The sequence below is a fragment of the Erinaceus europaeus genome, chromosome 11 (genome assembly GCF_950295315.1).
Source record: "Erinaceus europaeus chromosome 11, mEriEur2.1, whole genome shotgun sequence".
NCBI lineage: Eukaryota > Metazoa > Chordata > Mammalia > Eulipotyphla > Erinaceidae > Erinaceus > Erinaceus europaeus.
This window is the reverse complement of record NC_080172.1, coordinates 52,798,525-52,815,236: the sequence shown is the minus strand read 5'-3', so window position 1 is coordinate 52,815,236 and position 16,712 is coordinate 52,798,525. Positions and strand designations below refer to the sequence as shown.

General features: G+C 43.7%; 1 protein-coding gene across 1 annotated transcript; it reads right to left on the bottom strand.

Moving 5' to 3' along the window:
• Positions 1 to 11,443: 11,443 nt before the first annotated feature.
• Positions 11,444 to 13,963, bottom strand: S100A11 (S100 calcium binding protein A11). Its single transcript, XM_007530676.3, has 2 exons — positions 13,811 to 13,963; positions 11,444 to 11,736 (listed from the first exon to the last, which is right to left on the bottom strand). Exons 1-2 carry the CDS (start codon positions 13,955 to 13,957, stop codon positions 11,593 to 11,595), a joined length of 291 nt encoding a protein of 96 aa, XP_007530738.1. The 5' UTR covers positions 13,958 to 13,963; the 3' UTR covers positions 11,444 to 11,592.
• Positions 13,964 to 16,712: the final 2,749 nt, after the last annotated feature.

Below are 16,712 nucleotides of genomic sequence, written 5' to 3'. Positions count from 1 at the left end.
ATTGGATTTGTTTCATTGAAGATGTCTTTAAAATTTATGTGGAAAAGAGTTTTGCCAATATTTTCCTCTAAGTATCTGATAGTTTGTGGTCTAACATCCAAGTCCTTGATCCACTTGGAATTTACTTTTGTATTTGGTGAAATATAGTGGTTCAGTTTCATCCCACTTGTTTCTTAAAAGACTACAGTAGATTCATTAGTCATATGTCTCATAAAGGTTTATTAATGATGACAAAACTTCTTGCTATATCAACCCATTAACTTGACCCAGAACATAATGATATATTATATATATACATATATATATACATATATATATATAATTGTGAGTATTTAATAGTGGCAGATGTGATAAAGTAGAAAGAGAATTCAAAAAAATGAGTTGGAATACAGGTTCTCCCATTCCTTAACTTTGAGACCTAAGGAGAGTCACCTAACCTCTTAGAACTTGATTCTTCACCTTCAAAGTAAGGGGATGTTTGGAAAATTATGCATCACATAGTATTTTCAGATACCTCCTGGGTGCCAGCCATATGCCAACACTATCTAAACATTGTGGGTACAGAAATAAAAACATGGGGACAGGGAGATATCACAGTGGTAGTACACAGGACTTGCATGAGAGAGGTCCCAGGTGCTAGTCCAGAGCTGAGCAGTACACTGGTGGAGGGTAATAAGGGAGGGGGGAGGCAGAAAGGCAGACATTCTGGGTTTTCAAGAAGTCCAGTCTAGCATGTACCAACTATTGTATTTTACTGTCAACTATAAACTACTAATCCCCCAATAAATAGATAAAAATAATTCCAGTCTAGTAGGGCAGGACAGGTGAAAAGGACTGTGGTGTGGTCCCTGGTCACTGTAGCCATGCGGAGCAGAGAGCAGAGAGCAGAAATGGGAAGGGAAGGGGTGTGTTTCTTGAAGGGGGAGACACTCAGAGTTAATCCAAGTGGTAAGAGTTAGCCAGGTGAGGAGTCAGGGGAGGCCACCATAAGGGAGAGGTATCTGGAAAATTTGGGTTGATCATATGGAAGGTTTGTGTGTTCCTGGCCATGTGTTCAGGACATGGCATCCACAGGTGACAGATCAAAGTGACAGAGACTAAGAGGTCACAGGATTTGCTGCCTGTGAGCTGGAGAAACAGGGACATGGCTCAGTATTACTCTGTCTCTCACTCTGCGTCTGAAGGGCAGAGCACCTGGATGACTGGGTGTATAGGTTTCTACTTGCATGTGGAAGCTCCAGGAACCAGGAGTGCCAGAGATTAGTGTCTAAACTTGAGAGGAGGGAGGGTGCACTCACCCTCACCCTTCCTTTGGGACTTATCTGTGGGTCTTCAGATGATGCATACCCACACTGCAGAGGGCTATTAGTTTTTCCTTCCCTTTCCTCCCTCCCTCCCTCCCTCCTTCCATCCCTCCCTTCTTCCATCCCTCCCTCCCTTCCTCCCTCCTTCCTTCCTTTGCCACCAGGGTTATTGCTGGGGCTTGGGGCTGGCACTACAAAACCACTGATCCATGTGGCCATCCCCCTCCCCCGCTCCTGTTTTTCCCTCCCTATTGTATTTCATAGAACAGAGAGAAATTGAAAGGGGAGGGGAACAGAGAAGAAGAGAGAAAGATAGACACCTGCAGACCTGCTTCACTACTTGTGAAGCTTTCCCATTGTGGGTAGGGAACCAGGCCTTGAACTCAGGTCCTTGTGTATGCTCAACTGAGCATGTCACCACCCGGCCCCCAGGGCCATTCATTTTACTCAGTCCATCAGTTTAGGAGCTAATTTCTTCCAGAAATACTCTCAAAGATATTCCCATATATAGCCTCTTACTGGGGGCCCAGTGGTGAAGCACAGGCTTAAGCTCACATAGTTCAAAGTGTAAGGACCCACTCAAGGGTCCTGGTTTGACCCCCCCACACACACAAAGGTCCAGGTTCAAGCCCCCAACTTCCCACCTGCAGGGGGGTAGCTTTGCAAGCAGTGAAGCAGGTCTGCAGGCATCTATCTTTCTCTCCCTCCTCTCTGTTTTCCCCTTCCTTCCCGATTTCTCTCTGTTCTATCCAAAAAAAATCAAAAGAAAAAAAAAAAAGACCACGGATTTATAGTGTAGGCACCAAGCCCCAGTGATAATCCTGGAGGAGAAAAAAAAAACAAACAAAACTCTTACCAGCTGTCTGGGCAGGTTTTTGCCCACTCAGGTTGACACGTATAATTAACCATCACCTGCAGTCTGCCTGAGTTGAGCTTGGTCTCATACTTATTTGTTATGAGACCTCCAAAATGTTTGAGTTCTTGGTGCCTTTATTTCCTCTGCTGTGAAACAGGTATTAATAATTGTGCCTACATCATAGTGTTATTAAGAGGAATAACTGATGTGTATAAAGTGTTTTGTGTATAGCACATAGTAATTGCTCATTATGTTATTGCTCTTATCACTTTTAATACCACTGTAGGAATCCAGCATTTTCTCCAGGACCTTGCCCTCTCTATAAAATAGCAAAAAGGGTGGGGGCAGATACCATAATGGTTATGCAAAGCAACTCTCATGCCTAAAGCTCCAAAGTCCCAGGTTCAATCCCTTATACCACCATAAACCAGAGCTAAGCAGTGCTCTGGTAAAAAAAGAGAAAGAAGAAAAAAGTAGCAATGGTAAAGACTGCCCTACTCTTCAAAGGGAGGCTGCTCTATTCCTACTTTTTGGTTCCTGTTTACTAAACATTTTGTTCTGCTTTATATCTTACTGCCTTTCAGCCACCAAGTTGCAGATGCTACTATGATTCCATCCTGACTTCTCTGGGCAGATGACCTTACCAGTGTGTCTTGGAACCTCATCTCAATCCCTCTCCAGATCTCTACCCCTCTATGGAAAAATAGAAACAGGTTTGGGGGTGTGGATTGACCTGCCAATGTAAATGTTCAGTTGAGAAGCAATTACAGAAGCCAGAATTCCCACTTTCTACACCCCATAAAGAATTTTGGTCCATACCTCCAGTGGGGGAGAAATGATAGAGAAGATGACCAGAGGGCTCTGAACTCCAATTCCATCAGGATCTGGAGAGAGAAGAGGAAGAAAGGACATTGGGAAGAAGTAGGCATAGGTATGACTTAGAAAGGAAAAGAAGGCAGGACCATAGGAAAAAAAAAAGGGCAATATATAAAAATAATAGTCAACCCTTATTTGTGACCTTGGGAGAACCACTGCATTTTCCAGTGGAGGGAATGGGGACAGAGAACTGGTGGTAGGAACAGTGTGGAATTATACCCCTGTTATCTTATAATTTTGTAAATCAACATTAAACCTCTAATAAAAAAAGAATCCAGCATAAGGATCTGAAGATATTTAAGGTGGATTACACCCAATTGAATACTATGTGAAGGAAGAAATAGCAAAGATGCAGAGGCAGTGGTTCTTTGATGAAGTTCTTGTACTTGTTAAGGCTGTGGAAATAGTGGCCCAGAAGATGCACACTGGATAAGGTGTTGGACTCTCAAACACAAGTTCAGTCTCTGGCACTGCACTTGCCATAATAATGTTCTGGTTCTCTTCCCCTCTCTCTTTCTTATAAATAAGTAAATATTTTTTAATTTCTTTATTGGGGGATTAATGTTTAATAAGTAAATATTTTTTAAAAATACAAAAATGATGCGACCCACGTGGTGGCATATCCCATAGAGCACACACGTTCCCATGCAAAGTACCCAAGTTCAATCACTCATTCCCCAAAGCTTCATGCGTGATGAAGCAGTGCTTCAGATCTCTCTCTCCCTCTCTCCCCATCTCAAATTTTCTCTGTTTTTATATGGGAAAAAAAAGGCTTCCAAAAGGGGTGAATTCATCTTGCAGGCACTAAGGTCCAGTAATAACCCTGGTGGCAAAAAAAAAAAAAAAAAAAAAGAGACCAGAGTGGATGCTAGTTGAATGTGGATGGATAACTACATTCTCACTGATGGGAGAGACCACTGGACATATGAGGAGACTGCCAAAGGCTGAATTTGGGAATGATGATGGTTAAACTACAGGGAGAAGAGCTGGCAAAGGAAACAGAAAAGAAAGATTGCAGAAAGGAAGAAAGACTCTTTGAAGAGAGAGCTGGTGCAGCAGGTGTGCCAGGAACACCTTACTCCAGTAAACAAGGCTGTTATCAGAAACTACTAAGTTATGTCAGAGGGACCTGGGAGCTGATTTAAAGGAGCTTTCACTTACTGAACATGGGACATGCAAACATTAATAAGGACAGCACTGAGATCCACCCATAGTGCTTAAATTTATGAGTTATTGATAATAATCACCACCCACAAAAATGATCTTATCAATCAACCTTAGAGATTGCTAGGGAACTATTACTTTGGAGACAGGCAAAGAAAGGAAAATAATCAGATAATCAGGCTGAGTAGATAACATAACGGTTATGCAAAAGAATAAAGTATTCACCCTGTTATTCTCACATAAGCTATACTGTAGAATAAACAGTAGTTGATGAAGAGACTCTTATCTTTATAGAATCATTATAACTAACAGTGAAGAAAACAGAATAAAGTGAACTTAATTTTGCAGCTTTTAGTAAAATAAATGACTCTGGACAATAAACATCATGATACATTTATGATATCATAAAGGAGAAGCAGCAGTCAAGAATGTGGCATGATGAATGGGGCACTGAACTCATAAGCATGAATGAGGTCCTGAGTTTCATCCCCAGTAGCACATGTGTCAGATGGATGCTTTGGATTTCTCTCTCTCTCTTTCATAATTAAATAAGTAAATCTGTTTTTAATTTATTAGTGATTTAATAATTATTGACAATACTGTGGGGTGAGAGGAGTAGAATTCCATACAGTTTCTACCACCAGAGTTCTGTATCCTGTCCCCTCCATTGGGAGGTTCCCTATTCTTTATCCCTTTCTGAGAGTATGGACCCAGCATCATTACGGGGTGCAGAAGGTGGAAGGTCTGGCTTCTATAATTGCTTCTCCACTGAACATGGGTGTTGACAGGTCGATCCATACTTCTGGCATGTTTCTATCTTTCCCTAGTGGGGCAGGGCTCTGGAGAGGTGGAGTTCCAGGACACACTGGTGAGGTCATTTGCCCAGGGAAGTCAGGCTGGCATCATGGTAGCATCTGCAACTTGATGGCTGAAAAAAAAAATTAAAAAACAAAGAGATGCAATAAGATGTGAGTGACTCAGTACTGAAAGCACGCTGCATCATTTCTAAGGTGTTCTTACCAAATTCTCTAACTTAATTCTGATTGAGTTCCAGGTCTGACTCCAGTTTCTAGAAACTATTGAAAAGGCCAGGGAGATGGCATAATTGAGTGGTACTCTGCTTTCTCTCATAAAAAAGTAACTCTAAAATGTAAAGGGAAGAAGAACATTAACATAGGAAGGTAGTCAGTAAGAAACAGACTGTAAGAACTCCTACAAGCCAAAGGAAAGCCAAAGGAAGTCAAAGGAAGAGAGTACTGAATAAAAGAACTATAAAATACATAGCAACTAATTGCTCCATCTGCTGTGCCATCTGAATCTGGAAGAAGACAATCTAATGGCGGGGACAGGGGGGCGGGGATCTGGGCTGGAGACAAGAGAGCCAGCAGTCAACACTGCCCACCAGTGCTGTGAACGGAGGATGTGGAAGGTGGAGACCAGTGTATTGGGTTTAATGATATAGTTACGACTTCTTTGACCCTGGAGGAAAGTAGTTCAAGCCCATGGAGGAGACAGCAGCCTGACTGCAAGGACTGAAGGAGAGAAGCGAGGCTTCACTAACATTTTGTGAAGCAGCCTCTGGTGCTAGGTTCAACTAATGCAGTTCTCACTGGTTTTTCTCCTCCTGCTGGAGGCTCATGTCCTGCCAGCCCGGGTTTTCAGTGCTCTGGAGTTAGGTCCAGCCTGCATTTCCACTGGAAGCCTGGCCACTGCTCAGATTTGGTCTGATGACAGTGCTAACAGTGAGTTGCTGTGAGGATGAAACTGGAGTCTGCTCACAGGAACTTTGCTTGGCTGCTCAGTCAGCCAGGAGGGATGGGGCCCACCCAAGTCTTTCTGTGGTTTCCTTCTGCCTGTTCTCACAGGAGGCTGGGTCACTCAAACCCCTTTCCTGTTCCCAGCCAGTGCAGACTTGTCTCTCTTGGTTGTGGTTCTTCTAGGAATGCTGGGATGCCAAGGAGCTTAGCCAAAGTGTGAATTCACAGGTGTGGTCCTCTTCCTGGTCCAGATTCCCAGCCTTTCTCTCTCTAGCACAACAGGGTCATTGTCAAGTGGGCTGGAAGGGGGAGGCATGGAGGCCTCTTTGGGATGCAGTGGGTAGGGAGACCTCCCTCCCTCACATTTGCATGACTGTATTTTCTACAGATAGATCTGGAACGTTAGCTTAAACAGATGAACTGAAAATTCCAGAGACAGGTGTGAGCTGCAGATAAACACGTTAGTCACTAGCATAGGTCAAAGTCATGAATTTGGAGACATCCCAGGAAGAACCAGTTTGCAGCTAGCTGCAGGGCATGACAGCACATAGGAGGGATGTCTCCTCACAGCTAATCTAGCAGGGCTCCCTGGAGGAGAAAGCCATCCAGAATGAGATGGGAAAGATTAAGTGCATGTGACTTTGGGTGCTGAGGGTGAGAAAGTGCTCCAGGCAGAGAGCTCAGGCCTGGTGTTGAGAGAAGGCCCAGTGTGAAGGGAGTTAAGTGAGCTCAGTGTGGCTGGAATTTTCAGGGTTCCTGTGAGGGCTGGGCCAGGATGGAGAAATCTGATAAAGCCATGAACCAAGTGCAGGAGGTGTCTTGTCTGATCCAGCATGTCCAAGAACATTGGGGAAGAACCCAGGCAAGGGCTTTGGGCTGGAGGAAGCCAGATCAGAGGCTTCATGAGGGATAGAGGACTGGAGAGGCACAAAGTCAGAGGGTTTGAGGTCAGGAGGCTGGGAGTGTACAGAAGGGAGGTGGTGGCTACCTGTGCCCTGGGGGTGGAGTCAGGGTTCATCTGGTTACTTTTCAGTGAACTGGGGGTAGGGTGGGGGGTTTGCTTGACTGTGAAAGTGATATCTGGTGATAGGAATTGTGTGGAGTTGTACCCCTCCTATTCTACGGTTTTGTTAATGTCTCCCTTTTTAAATAAATTAATTAATTAAAAAAATGAAAGTGAGATAGAGGGAGTCAGGTGGTGGCACAGCGGGTTAAGTACATGTGGTACAAAATGCAAGGACTGGCATAAAGAACCCAGTTCGAGCCCCCAGCTTCCCACCTGCAGGGGAGTTGCTTCACAAGCAGTGTCTGTCTTTCTCTCCCCCTGTCTTCCTCTCCTCTCCATTTTTCTGTCCTATCCAACAACAAAAACATCAATAACAGCAAAAATAATAACCACAACAATGTTAAACAACAAGGGCAATAAAAGGGAAAATAAATTTTTTTTAAAAAGTGAGACAGAAGTAGTCAAAGCTGACTTCTCAGGCCTGGGCAGTGGTACATCCTGCAGAACACACACATTACCACGCTCAGGGGTCTGGGTTCAAGCTCCCAGCTCCCAGCTCCGAGCTCCCAGTTCTCACCTGGAGAAGTGAAGCTTCACAAGTGGCGAAAAGAGTGCTGCGGGTCTTTCTTTCTCTGTCTTTTCCTGTCTCACCTCTCTCAATTTGTCCTATCAAATAAAAAAACATTATTGCCACCAGGGTTATCACTGGGGCTCAGTGCCAATGCTATAGGTCTGCCACTCCCAGCAGCCATTTCTTCCTTTTTCTTTTTTCTTGTCTATTTTATTACATAGGACAGAGAGCAATAGAGAGAGAAAGGGGAGAGAGGGAGTGTCTGTGTATGTGTGTGTGAGAAAAAAGAGAGAAAGATAGACATCTACAGGCCCATTTTACTACTCGTGAAGTTTACCTGTGCAGGTGGGGAGCAGGGGCTCAAACCTGAGTCCTTGCACATATGGTAGATAATATGTGTGCTTAACTGGGTATGCGACTGACTAGCTCTCAAAATAATTTTTTTAAAAGGAAAAAATGGCTCTAAGGGGCAGTGAATTGTCATGGTGACACCAAGCCCCATGAATAACCCAGGAACCCTGGTAACAATTAAAAAAAAAAAATCTGTGCTTCTACAGGGAGCATCTAGAGGAATGTTTTCTTGAAGGTGAAGGAGGAAGGCAGGGAATAAAAGTGGAAGCAGGGGTGTTGGGGGAGGTCTGAAAGATGTTAAACTCAACTTGGGATCTGATGGATTAGAAAAAACAAGTTTCTTGAGGACAAGAATCTTCTCTGATATACAGAGCAGTGCCTTACACATCATAGTAAATATCTGGCCACCACCACATGAAATGCATCTATGTAGGGCACCAAAGTAAAAACCCTGTGGTAAGGGTGAGGGTGGACATTCGGCTTTCCGGGGTGGCAGGGGTTGGGTGGGATGGGACACAGTCTTTTGGTGATGGGAATGGTGTTTATGTACACTCCTATTAATTTGTAGTCATATAAATCACTATTTAATTAATATGAGAGGGGAAATTTGATTGTATATCTCCTTTTTAAAGCACAGACTTAATCTTTTTAATACATGGGCTGAGTCTTTGATATGTTGATTGTCTCAAAAGCCTAGACCGGGGAGAACAGAAACAACGGTAGCACAGCTATATACAAGATGTTGGGTATTATACAGCAAATCCTAACAAAGGGACTTTTCAAAGTTAACCCAATTATCAAATAATGTGATGATAACAATAACTTTCTATTGTCTTCTTGAATCCTAAGACAGCAGGAACCTCACATTTCCACTATAGAGTCTGTATTTCCCCCAGTCCTGGAACCTCTAGGGTGGGACTCACTTTCTTGCATGCTTCTCTCAATTCATACCAAATAATATTGCATCCACTGATCACAACCCAACCAACGCAACGAATGCCACCTCAGCATGCTTCACTTCAGACTGTGTCCAGAGACTTCAGGTGTGAAATGACAACCCTTCAGCTTCATCACTTGGGTGAGACTTTTCCTTCCACAGTATCCTCTAATTCCATTCCAGGTGGTTCACTTCCTAACAAAGTCCCAAAACCTAGACATAGAGCAGGTCCCCTGAGATAGAGCATATGTTCATATGTATCCATAAACTAAGGCAAAATATATACCTAAAAGCAAAAGTACACAACAGTCTGCAGTGAGTACCCTCCAACACTTCATCTGCACTATTCCAGCCTTTAGGTCCATAATTGTTTAACAATTTGTTTTGCTTTGTATGTTAACTCTCTTTTCAGCTACCAGGTTCCAGATGCCAGCATGATGTCAACCAGACTTCCCTGGACAGACAACCCCACCAATGTGTCCTGGAGCTCTGACTCACCAGAGACGTACCCTACTATGGAAAGAGAGAGGCAGGCTGGGAGTATGGATTGACCAGTCAACACCCATGTTCAGCGGGGAAGCAATTACAGAAGTCAGACCTTCCACCTTCTGCATCCCACATGACCTTGGGTCCATACTCCCAGAGGGATAAAGAATGGGAAAGCTATCAAGGGAGGGGATGGGATATGGAGATCTGGTGGTGGGAAATGTGTGGAGGTGTACCCCTCCTATCCTACGGTTTTGTTCAAGTCTCCTTTTTTAAATAGAGAAAGAAAGAAAGGAAGAAAGAAATGCATCTATGTTAATGTCTCTTTCTTTCTTTTTTTTTTTTTTTTTGCTTCCAAGGTTATTGCTGGGGTTCAGTGCTGGTGCAATGAATCCACTGCTCCTGGAGGCCAATTTTCCCTATATTTTTATTGGATAAGATAGAGAAAAATTGAGACAGGACGGGAAGATAGAGTGGGGGAGAGAAAGATAGACACCTGCAAGCCTGCTTCACCACTTGTGAAGAGACCTTCTGCAGATGCGGAGCCGGGAGCTCAAACTGAGATCTCTGTGCATGTCCATGCGCTTTATATTATGTGGACTTAACCTAGTGTGCTAAAGTCTGCCACCTCTATGTTAATTTCTTAGAGACTAACACTGCCTGCTGCCTTGTCCCATGGAATCATATTTTTAAAAAGATTTATTTATTTGTGAGATAGATGAAAGAAAGAACTAGAGCATCACTCTGACACATGTGATCCTGAGGATTAAACTTAGAACCGTGTGCTTGGGAATACAATGCTTTATCCATTGTGCTAGCTTCTGGGTCACTGAAAAGTTATTTTCTTCATTACTATTTTACTAGAGCATTGCTCAACTCTAGCTTATGGTGATGCTGGGGATTAAACCTGGGCCCTGAGAACCTCAAGCATGAAACTTTGTTTTGCAGAACCACTTTGCTATCTCCCCAGCAGAATCATGTTTTCGGAGAAATGCAGGACTAGCAGCCATTGCTGAGACAGGAGGAATCAGAAAGTAGGTAAAGAAGAGGGAAGACTACAAGGCCCAGAGATTGTTGATCCTCTTAACAAAGGAACTCATTTGCTAAGAGAGAACAATGTATGGTCCCAGAAAATAACGATATGAACAGGGCCAAGAGACTTAAAAAATGACCTTTGGCGGTAGCACAGCGAGTTAAGCACACCTGGTGCAAAGCACAACGACCGGCAAAAGGATCCTGGTTCAAGCCTCCAGCTCCCCACCTGCAGGGGAGTCACTTCACAGGCAGTGAAGCAGGTATCTGCAGGTATCTCTCGGTCTTCCCCTCCTCTCTCCATTTCTCTCTGTCCTATCCAACAATGACGACATCAATAATAACAACAATAATAACTATAAGAACAATAAAAAGACAACAAAGGCAACAAAAGGGAAAAATAAATAAATAAACAAATAAATAAATAAATAAAATGACCTCTGTACCAACAGCCTTTGCAACCCATGGGCAAATAACTTACCTGGGAGGATACCTGCTTCGCTGTGTGTGTGGCCCAGTTTCAAACCAGGCTCCCATGGCACTGGAAAAAGCTTTAGTTCTGTGGTGTTTCCCTATCAAAAAGGTCAGTCTGGAGTGGTGAAACAACAAAACCCAAAACTGTGTGTATGTGTGTGGGAGGGCTTTACAGAGCATTTCTTTCTAAAAATTATTTATTTATTGGATAGAGACAAAGAGAAATCAAAAGGGAAGGGGGAGAGAGGGAGAGAGATTCCTGAAGCACTGCTTCACTACTTGTAAAGATTCCTCCCTACAGGTAGGGAACAGGAGCTTAAACCATGGTCTTTGTGCACGGTGACATGTGTGTTCAATCAGTGTGACATTTACCAGCTCCTCTATCTTTTTAAGATTTATTTACATGTCAGTGAGAAAGAGAGAGAATCAGAACATCACTCTGGTACATGCAATACCAGGGATTGAACTGGAGACCTCATGTGTGAGAGTCCAACACTTTATCCACTGCACTACCTGGGGCTGCTCCTGTGAAATTTCTCCATCTCACATGAAGAAACCAAAGTGAAACTTTTAAACAAGAACAATGGAGGAAGGGAAGAACTGCAAATTGACTGACTCTTAATAATGTGTTTTTTTAAAAAGATACTTTTATTACCACAACAGGAGTGGCCTGTGTGGTGGCGCATGTGCTGAGAACTGTGGAAGCCATGAGGAGTGGATGGGGCTGGGAGGCTGGGAGGGAAGCGGGTAGGCCTGCAGGCCAAAGGGCTCTTCTGATTCACTTTTGGGCGAGGAAGGACTCATGGCAAGCTACAGCTATGCCCCCAATAAGATTCAGAAATTCTTGGAAATCTAGCTGCCCATCTGCATTGAGATCCAGCTTCTTCATCATGCGGTCAAGGACACCGGGATCCCTCTGGTGCTGCAAAGGTGACAGTAACAATAATGATGTAAGTGATTCTACGTTTGTATCACACTGACCTTTTCAGATCTGTTGCTACCTTTTATTCACAGGGAAGTGTGAGGGTTGGGTTAATTAGAACACTGCTCAGCAATGGCTTGAGGAGGTGCTGGGGAATGAACCTAGGTCTTTGAAGCCACAGGCAGAAAAGGGTTTTTTTTTTTTTTGCATAATCATTATTGCTGTCTCCTCAGTCTAATATTCCCATTTTTTCAAAGACTTATTTTTTATTACTCATACAAGAGTTTTACACAGAAAAAAAACAAAAACCTGAGCACCAGTCCAGTACATGCATCACTGGAGACTGAATCAGGAACTTCAGGCATGCAAATCGGATGCTCTACCAGTCAAGTCATCTCCCCACTCAAAGTATTCCTATTTTTGAGACACGGGAACTAACCAAAGGGGGTACAGTCACTTGCATAAGGGGGAGACCTGGGATTTGAGCCAGAACCAGGATCTCAGGGCTCTTCCTCCAGAGTTCTCTCTGTGACCACTGGGGTTTTTCAGTTAAGTAAAAATGGGATGCTTTTAAAAAAATTATTTATTTATTTTCCCTTTTACTTCCCTTGTTTTTTATTGTTGTAGTTATTATTGTCGTTGATGTCATCATTGTTAGATAGGACAGAAAGAAATGGAGAGAGGAGGGGAAGACAGAGAGGGGGAGAGAAAGATAGACACCTGCAGACCTGCTTCACTGCTTGTGAAGCAACTCCCCTGCAGGTGGGGAGCCGGGGGCTCGAACCGGGATCCTTATGTCCTTGTGCTTTGTGGCACGTGCGTTTAACCCGCTGCACTACTGCCTGACTCCCAATGGGATACTTTTTTCAAGTTCTGTATGCAATGCTAATATGCAAAGTATATAAAAAGAAAGTGATTTGATCCAACCCCTCAACACACACACACACACACACACACACACACACACACACACACACACACACACACACACACGGGGGAGAGAGGGAGAGAGAGAGAGAGAGAGAGAGCCAGCCAGCCAGCCACTGGCTACATCCAGCTATTTAACTAAGTGATTTAGTCTTAAAGCTCCACATGTGACCAATGATTCAAAAGGCATACATGGCTACTGTATCAGACAGTGAAGCTACCAAACATAATCTCTACCACTGTAGAAGGTTCTGTTGGATGGAGCTAACCCAGACATTTGAGAATAAAATAATAAACTGGGGGGGGGGGGCAGGCAGTGGCACACCCAGTTAAGCTCACACATTACAGTGGGCAAGGACCCAGGTTCAAGTCCCTGGTCCCCACCTGCAGGGGGAAAGCTTCACAAGTGGTGAAACAGGGGCTGCAGGTGTCTTTCTGTATCTCACCCTCTATACACCCCTCTCCTCTCAATTTCTCTGTCTCTATCCAATAAAAAAATGAATAACATTGGAACACTATTTTTACTATTTATCATTTTATGAGCCTTCTTCCCTAAGAATAATAATAAAAAAAAACCCATCCAAGTCACTGTTTCATATGTCCTATAGCCTTATAACTATGATATTTATTTATTTACTTATTTATTTTTGTCACTAAGTTTATGGCTGGAGCTCAGGGCCTGAATGATGAACCCACTGTTCCCAGTGACCATTTTTACCTTTTATTTTTTTCTCTTTCTTTTTTATTTGACAGGACACAGAGAAAATTGAGAGGGGAGAGTGAGAGAGAGGAAGAGAAATAGAAATAGATATTTACATTATGTTTTCACTGCTTGTGAAGCTTCCCTCTGCAGACGGGGACTGAGGGATTGAGCCTGGGTTCTTGCATATGAGGGCATCAGCACTTGACCATGTGCACTACCACTACCCTGTGACTATCATCTTTAAATACCTTATTCTAAGAAAAAGAAGACATGCTCCTTTGCAACTCACTCCAGGATTTAAGCCTGTGCTACTATGTGGATCTCCAGTTGGGAAAGAAGACAGGAGGGAGAGAGAAAGAGAGAGAGAGAGAGAGTTTTTCTGGTTCTTTATTCCTCACTGTCCTGCCAGGAGCTAGTTTCATGCTGTAGGAGGTGGGACCATACCTTCGTGAAGGCAGCCAGCTCTGTGTTCATGAATTTGAGGAACTCAGTCTTGGAGAGCTTGCTCCTGTTGCCATCATTCCCAGCAAACTTCTGGAAGACTGCAATCAGGGACTCAATGCACCGCTCTGTCTCTGTAGGCTTCGACATTTTGGTCTTTGAAAAGAGAGAGAGAGAGAGTTAGAAATCAAGGTTCAGATAAAATTCTAAGGGCTGGATGCTGGAGAATGCTCCATAGACTTTCACTTTTTCATTTGGGGGCAAAGCAGTTTCCTAAAGCATTGGGTCATTTGTGTGTGTGCGTGGGGGGGGGGGGACCCAAGACAACACAGAAGGTCACATTCTGTGACTTTGTTTCCAGAGGCCTGCATATGTCTACTTCTGAGGAGACAGTGCTGAGCAGATACGGAGAGTGCCCCCGGGTTTGAAAGCAACCTGCAGGGGAGCTGAAAGTGAAGAAGGCAGGGCATGCTTACATTTTCTGAATGAGCAAATATGAACATAGCTCAATACTTACCAATCCACATGCCCTCTAAGAATTGTCTGTAGATTAAATAATTTCCTATTGGGCCAGGGAGATGACAAAAGACTCAAGCCCAAGGCACTGAAGTCCCAGGGTCAATCTTTAGCACCACCATAAGCCAGAGTTGAGTGGTGCTCTGCTTTAAAATAATGACAATAAGAATAATTGAATGAATGAATAAATAATTTCCTATTTTCCAAGAATTTATAAATAAAATAGCAGCTCTGTCTAGAGCAATACTGGATCCCTGAGATTCATGCATTTTCTAGACAGCTTTAAAAAAAAGTCAGCATTGGGTGTGAGGTGTATTATCTGAGCACTTTTTGGCTGTTCAGAAGCACCTTGCATGTCTGAGGCTCTGGGTTCCATGTACCAGAGTGTTGTTCTGGCTTCTTTCTCTCTCATATAAAATAATGAAATTAATAATATTTTATAATATAAATTAATAATATCTATTATTATCTTTCTCTCTCCCTCTCTTGCTCTCTCTTTTCCATCTGTGGGGCTTCACTGCTCAGTACCCAACTTTTTTTTTCCCCACACATGAGGAGAGAGAGAGAGAGATTATAGTACTAAAACTTCTCTCAGTGCAATGAGGGCTGAGCTTGAACCTGGGTCACACACATGATAATGTGAGCACTTTCCCAAGTGGGTTACTTTGCCAGACACACACACACACACACACACACACACACACACACACACACACACACTTACTTCTTCTCCCCCCACCTTCTTTACCTCCAGGGTTATTGCTGGGGCCAGATGCCTGTACTATGAATCTTTTGTTCCTGGTGGCCATTTTTTCCATTGTATTGGATAGGACAGAGAAATTGAGAGGAGAGGGGTAGGTAGTGAGAAAGATAGACATATGCAAATCTGCTTCACCACTTGTGAACCCTGACTGCAGGCTGGGGGTGGGGCTCAAACCCAGACTCTTGAGTGGGTTTTTATATGTGCTTTGTACTACGTATGCTTCAGTAGTACTATGTGCATTTAACCTGGTGTTCCACCACCTGGCCCTCTTTCTTTCTTTTTATCTGAGCACTGCTCAGCTTGGCTTATGGCAGTACTGGGACCTCGGAGCCTCAGGTATGAAAGTCTTTTAGCAGAACCATTATGATGTCTCCCCAGCCCTCAGATTATTATTATTTTTTTAATAGCAGCTTCTATACTGGAAACTTAAAGAACCATCAATTTTATAAGCGAGGAAACTGAGGCAAGAGAATGGGAGTGGCATGGTAGAACCACTTTACAACCTCAGTCAGATCACCTTTATTCCGTAGCCTTGGTCCCTTTTCCTCCAGATACCTCAAACTCCAAAGGAATGGCTGAAGGAGTTTCTTGAAGGTGGGGTGGGGATCTTGGCTTGTCACTTGGAGATAACTAGAGTGGAACCCAGAGAGAGAGAAAAGGGGAGGGGAGGGGAGAGGAGGGGAGAGACAGGAAGGGGACAGGAGGGGAGAAAATAGATAACGGGGACTGAAGGGCTCCCCTAGTGGTTAAGATCTACAAATGCAGACACTGAAAACTTGCTGGGTCACACCCTTCCTCTAAATTTTGTTGGTGACATGTGCCTGTTAGTATTTAGCAGTATGGACTTCCGGGAGCCCAGACAGAGGTTTCCATGTCCCACTATGAATGTGCCAAAGCTTGACTGCAGCCTTGTTACTGATATGAGCCCCCAGCGGCACAGCTGCTTCTTTTCTGTAGCCCTGTCATCTCCTCTCCGAAGTGATTGACCAGCCTGGCCAGGTCCTGTCCATTGTGTCCCAGTAGTACATCCTGAATTCCTCAGAAGACAAATTCTTTCCCAACAGTCACATTGTTGATTTTTTTTTTTTTTTCCCTCCATGAGAACTTCTTCTTAAAAAACTATGTTGGTAGGTTCTGGGTGTGTGTGTGTGTGTGTGTGGGGGAACCAAAGCAAAACATGGTAGCCTAGAAACATGTGTTTGCACAACCGCTTTTTCCTATCAAGGCTAGAATCTCAGTTTTACAGATGTGTCAGATAACAGAAAGGCTGACGGGGAAGGCACAGCAGAAAGGGAAGAAAGCTCAAGACTGAGAAGCAGGGACTTCATGAGCTTTCTCTGGACCAGCAACTCCCCTTCCTTGCAGAGTTCAGATTGCTTTGATTTTCCACTTTAAAAATGGCTTTTCGCTTGATTTTTTTTTTTTTTTAATCATTGGGCCTTGACTGCAATTAGACACGTGGAAAAACTTAAAACTTCTGTACTCTCCCTCCTCCTCCAATACTTCAGAAAGCAAATGAAAAGAAAAACAATAGTCAGATTACTGAAGTGGAATGGCGGCCTGGAGAACCAGAGGAGATAATGGGGGCGGTGAGGGGGAGGGTGCGGAGGTGGGACAGAGCTAAAG

Coding starts and splice junctions, on each gene's coding strand:
- S100A11 (XM_007530676.3), bottom strand. CDS start 13,957: ATGTCGAAGCCTACAGAGACAGAGCGGTGCATTGAGTCCCTGATTGCA. Junction 11,737..13,810: donor AGCTGGCTGCCTTCACGAAG/GTATGGTCCCAC, acceptor TCACCTTTGCAG/CACCAGAGGGATCCCGGTGT.